Genomic DNA, 5,489 nt, shown 5'->3' with positions numbered 1-5,489 from the left:
GAGCTGGGTGTGTGTGGGAATTATATAAACACCGGGCTGGGCGTGGGGATTATATAAACACCGAGCTGGGGGTGTGTGGGGATTATATAAACACTGAGCTGGGGGTTGGGATTATATAAACACCGAGCTGGGGGTGTGTGAGGATTATATAAACACCGAGCTCGGGGTGTGTGGGGATTATATAAACACCGAGCTGGGTGTAGAGATTTTATAAAAACCGAGCTGGGGGTGTGTGGGGATTATATAAACACCGACTTGGAGTGTATGGGGATTATATAAACACGAGCTGTGGGTGTGGGTGGTTTATATAAACACCGAGCTGGGGGTGTGTGGGGATTATATAAACACCGAGCTGGGGGTGAGTGCGGATTATATAAACACCGAGCTGGGACTGTTTATATAATCCCCACACACCTCCAGCCCGGTGTTTATATAATCCACACACACCACCAGCCCGGTGTTTATATAATCCCAACCCCCCAGCTCGGTGTTTATATAATCCCCACCCCCAGCCCGGTGTTTATATAACCCTCACCCCCAGGCTGTTGTGACGGGGGAGCTAAGTAATTTTCTGGATGAGGTTACAAAGATCGGGAGGTTGACAGTGAGGAGGAAGGTGTTCGGTTCCAGGAGGATAGAGACAGATTGGTCAGATGGACAGACCAATGGCAGGTGGAATGTAATCCTGATAACTGTGAGGTGGTGCTCTTTGGGAGAAGGAACAAGACAAGGGAGTCATCGCTGAATGGCAGGACCCGAGGAAGCTCAGAGGGCAGAGTGACCATGGGGAGATTGACCACAGATCCCTGAAGGTGGCAGGACTGGGTTAAACGGGTCATTCAGAAGGGGTATGGGACACTTACTGTTCTCAGTGAGAGATAGATGATCAGAGCAGGGCAGTGATGTTCGAGCTATACATGGCGAATCAGGGCAGGACTTATACACTTAATGGTAAGGTCCTGGGGAGTGTTGCAGAACATAGAGACCTTGGAGTGCAGGTTCATAGCTCCTTGAAAGTGGAGTCACAGGTAGATAGGATAGTGAAGGTGGCGTTTGGTATGCTTTCCTTTATTGGTCAGAGTATTGAGTACAGGAGTTGGGAGGTCATGTTGCGGCTGTACAGGACGTTGGTTTGGCCACTGTTGGAATATTGCATTCAATTCTGGTCTCCTTCCTATCGGAAAGATGTTGTGAAACGTGAAAGGGTTCAGAAATGATTTACAAGGATGTTGCCAGGGTTGGAGGATCTGAGCTCCAGGGAGAGGCTGAACAGGCTGGGGCTGTTTTCTGTACCTCTTCTGTACTCTACAATTCTATGTTTACCTTCTGTCCTCCACACTTGGTTCCATCTTGAACCATGTCTGAGCTTCTGTAATCAGTCATAACGATTTGTGCTGTTTTGCATAGATAATTAGTATGCATCACCAAAACATTTATCATTTTGACATCTGCTGTTTCCATCTGAAGTGGATGTGGTTGTCCCCCCTTACACTGGAGTTTTCCACACTTTACATCCCTGTAGAGGAGCCAAAGCAGACAGTGGAATCTAAATACAATTTTTATTTTAAATCTGGAATTAAGAGTTAATGATGACTGTAAATCTATCTGAATCACTAATGTCCTTCAAGGAAGGAAATCTGTCATTGTCACCTGGTCTGGCTGGCATGTATTCTGGTTGACTCCTAACTGCCCTCTGGCCAATTAGAGATGGCCCAGTCAGTGATACCCACATCCCATGAAGGAATAAGAAAACCATCGGTGCAATGTTAAGATAAAGGAGGCTTTGCATTGTCAGTTTTATGACTTAGCATCAAATTAACCAGCAGAACCTCAAGGTCATAATTACTGTTTTATGACCGGGGTCACGTACAAACTGGTTGAAGGCAGGGCAGCTGAGAGAGATGCATCCGGAGAGATAGGAGAGACACTAAATGAATATTTTTTATCAATATTCACAAGGGAAAAAGACCATGTTGTCGAGGAGAATACTGAGATACAAACTCCTAGACTAGATGGGATTGAGGTTCACAAGGAGGAGCTGTTAGCAATTCTGGACCAGAATTGATCCCAGGGATCTATTCTGATAGATCCCTGGGCCAGATGGGATCTATCCTAGGATCCTCTGGGAAGCCAGGGAAGAGATTGCCGAGCCTTTGGCATTGATCTTCAAATAGTCATTGTCTACAGGAATAGTGCCTGAGGACTGGGGGATAGCAAATGTGGTTCCCCTGTTCATGAAGGGGAGTAGAGACAACCTTGTAATTATAGACCAGTGAGCCTTACTTCAGTTGTTGGTAAAGTGTTGGAAAGGTTATCTACAGGAATAGTGCCTGAGGACTGGGGGATAGCAAATGTGGTTCCCCTGTTCAAAAAGGGTAGGAGAGACAACCTTGTAATTATAGACCAGTGAGTCTCACTTCAGTTGTTGGTAAAGTGTTGGAAAGGTTATAAGAGATAGGATTTATAATCATCTAGAGAGGAATAATTTGATTAGGGATAGTGAACGTGGTTTTATGAAGGGTAGGTCATGCCTCTCAAACCTTATTGAGTTCTTTGAGAAGGTGACCAAACAGGTGGATGACAGTAAAGTGGTTGATGTGGTGTATATGGGTTTCAGCAAGGGGTTCGATAAGGTTCCCTACGGTAGGCTATTGTACAAAATACAGAGGTATGGGATTGAGAGTGACTTAGTGGTTTAGATCAGAAATTGACGTGCTGAAAGAAGACAGAGTGGTGGTTGATGGGAAATGTTCATCCTGGAGTTCTGTTACTAGTGGGGTACCGCAAGGACCTGTTTTCGGGCCACTGCTGTTTGTCCTTTTTATAAATGACCTGGATGAGGGCAGAGAAGAATGGATTAGTAAATTTGCGGATGACACTAAGATTGGTGGAGCTGTGGGTAGTGCCAAAGGTTACAGAGGGACATAGATAAGCTGCCGAGCTGGGCTGAGAGGTGGCAAATGGAGTTTAATGTGGAAAAGTATGAGGTGATTCACTTTAGAAGGAGCACCAGGAGTGCAGAGTACTGGGCTAATGGTAAGATTCTTGGTCCTGTAGATGAGCAGAGAGGTCTCGGTGTCCATGTACACAGATCCCTGAAAGTTGTCACCCAGTTTGATAGGGTTGTTAAGAAGGCATACGGTGTGTTAGCTTTTATTGGTAGAGGGATTGAGTTTCGGAACCATGAGGTTATGCTGCAGCTGTACAAAACTCTGGTGTGGCTGCACTTGGAGTATTGTGGACAGTTCTGGTCACCGCATTATAAGAAGAATGTGGAAGTTTTGGAAAGAGTTCAGAGGAGATTTAATAGAATGTTGCCTGGTACAGAGGGAAGGTCTTATGAGGAAAGGCTGAGGGACTTGAGGCTGTTTTCATTAGAGAGAAGGTTATGAGGTGACATAATAGAGACATACAAAATGATCAGAGGGTTAGATAGGGTGGACAGTGAGAGCCTTTTTCCTCAGATGGTGATGGTTAGCATGAGGGACATAGCTTTAAATCGAGGGGTGATAGATATAGGACAGATGTCAGAGGTAGTTTCTTTACTCAGAGAGTAGTAGGGGCATGGAACACACTGCCTGCAACAGTAATAGACTCACCAACATTAATTTCAGTTACATCACCCTGTAAATGTTTGCTATAAATTCTGTGTTACGATCGAGCCCCCCACTATCACCTGATGAAGGAGCGTCCCTCCGAAAGCTAGTATGCTTCCAATTAAACCTGTTGGACTATAACCTGGTGTTGTGTGATTTTTAACTTTGTACACCGCCGTCCAACACCGGCATCTCCGAATCAGTGACTGGGTCACTGGGACCAGGTCTGAGGAAAGAGGGAATCCATACAAAATGGACAGAGCTTACACCTGGACAGGCCCAGGACCACTGACTCTGGGGTGGGGTTGGGGGGAGTCTGGGGTGGGGGAATGGTTTGTTTGTGCTATCAGGAAGGATTTAATCTAGAATGGCAGGGGAATGGGAACCTGTGCAGACAGACAGAGAAGGTGGGGACAAGGATAGAAAGGCAAAAAGAAAGAAGCCAAAATGTAAGTCAGAAAAACAGGAATCGAAAGCAATTGGGCCATAATTTAAAATAAAGGTCCGGCTTTCTGTCTCAACGTTGAGGCCATCGTTCCTTTTATTTTTCTCATTTTTGGTTTGGAACTGAAAGTTGCTGTTGAGAGTTGAACTTTGAACAACAGCTTGATCGCTTTTTCGAAAAGGGAGGAGTGAACAAAAGACTGATGTTTGCTCGAGGGAACTGGCCTGGAAAGATAATGCAGGTAATCCAGACCACCCAGCACTAAGATGCTGTTCTGCTCAGGGACTGGCATCTGGTTGGATGTTGAATTGGCTAATCAAGGGGAGGACTGGTGCTGACCAATCAATCCCAGAGACTACTGAGGCAAAAAGAGAAACCAAAGGATGACCAGGCCCTGACTAAGTTTTAGACAGGAGACAGTGTTGCTTTGAAAGCTGTTGGAATGGGAAGCTGTTTTGTTGTTTTGTTACCTCCAATGAGTCTCTTTATTGCTAAAAAAAATTATTGATTAACTGTATCTCTCTGTCAGTATGGGAGTGGGAATTTGAGATAAAGAACATTGGACTGAGATTGTAGACACTAATTTAGATTACTTTGTAGTTAATTTGGTTTGATTTAATTTGATTGTAATGTTAATGTTATTGTCACATATACCTCATGTACAAAAGTACAGGAATACAGTGAAAAGTGTATAATGTTACCACACAAGGCGTCATCATAGGTACAAGTACCTAGCTACAGAATCTTAAGAATGATTCTTAAGAAAGAAAGAAGAAACTTAAAATTAAACATTGCAGTAATTATAGTAGAGCATGAAACGTACAAAATAAAGTTAAAAGTTACACATTGCATACCTTCTTAGTTTTAAGTAGAAATAAAGAAATAAAGCTGAAAGTTCAAACATAACAATCTTACCGTGTTTAGCCGCGGTGGGGCCGCAGCTCCGAGCCTGGAAATCCCACACCGGGCCAAGAGTCTTCCAGCTGTGTTCTGCTAATGTTACATTCTTAATATTGTCATTCATGTTTGTTATAAACTTGGTGCCCAACATCTATTTGATGGGGAATTCCGAACCTTGTGTCATCAGCAAAGTGTCAGAAGGAATGGCAATGAGTCAAAATGATAACAGCTCATCCAGAACTGTCCTTCTCTGACTTTTATTCTTCCTCATCCATAATACTTCTATTTTGTCTTTTTTTATTTTGAAATCTGTTTGTGTACAGGAATTTTTAAAGAGGGATAGAACTTAAATCATAGAAGAACAGGTTTATATATTTTTAAAATTAATTCGCTGGATGTGTGTGTTGCTGGGTCAGACAGCATTTATTGTCCGTCCCTTGAGAAGGTGCTGGTCACAGATTCATGGTTTCTTTTTTCTGTTGGTTATAAATTTCTGACATAACTGGCTAAATCCGAAACAGGTTGAATTTCTCAGGCAAACTTACCAA

The 5,489-nt window shown here is 43.6% G+C and overlaps 1 protein-coding gene across 1 annotated transcript in view; it reads right to left on the bottom strand.

Moving 5' to 3' along the window:
* The window catches only part of LOC122539216 (dynactin subunit 1-like), an 18,760-nt gene extending 13,695 nt beyond the window's left edge, over positions 1–5,065 (bottom strand). The window contains exons 1-2 of the mRNA XM_043677898.1: positions 4,957–5,065; positions 1,324–1,394 (exon numbers count right to left, since the gene is read on the bottom strand). Of these exons, the coding sequence (XP_043533833.1) occupies positions 1,324–1,394; positions 4,957–5,065 (180 nt within the window). The remainder of the gene's footprint in view (positions 1–1,323; positions 1,395–4,956) is intronic.
* Between the last annotated feature and the right edge of the window lie 424 nt (positions 5,066–5,489).

This window comes from Chiloscyllium plagiosum, chromosome 1, assembly GCF_004010195.1.
Source record: "Chiloscyllium plagiosum isolate BGI_BamShark_2017 chromosome 1, ASM401019v2, whole genome shotgun sequence".
NCBI lineage: Eukaryota > Metazoa > Chordata > Chondrichthyes > Orectolobiformes > Hemiscylliidae > Chiloscyllium > Chiloscyllium plagiosum.
The sequence above is the reverse complement of the archived record's forward strand: the minus strand, read 5'-3'. Positions and strand labels throughout refer to the sequence as shown.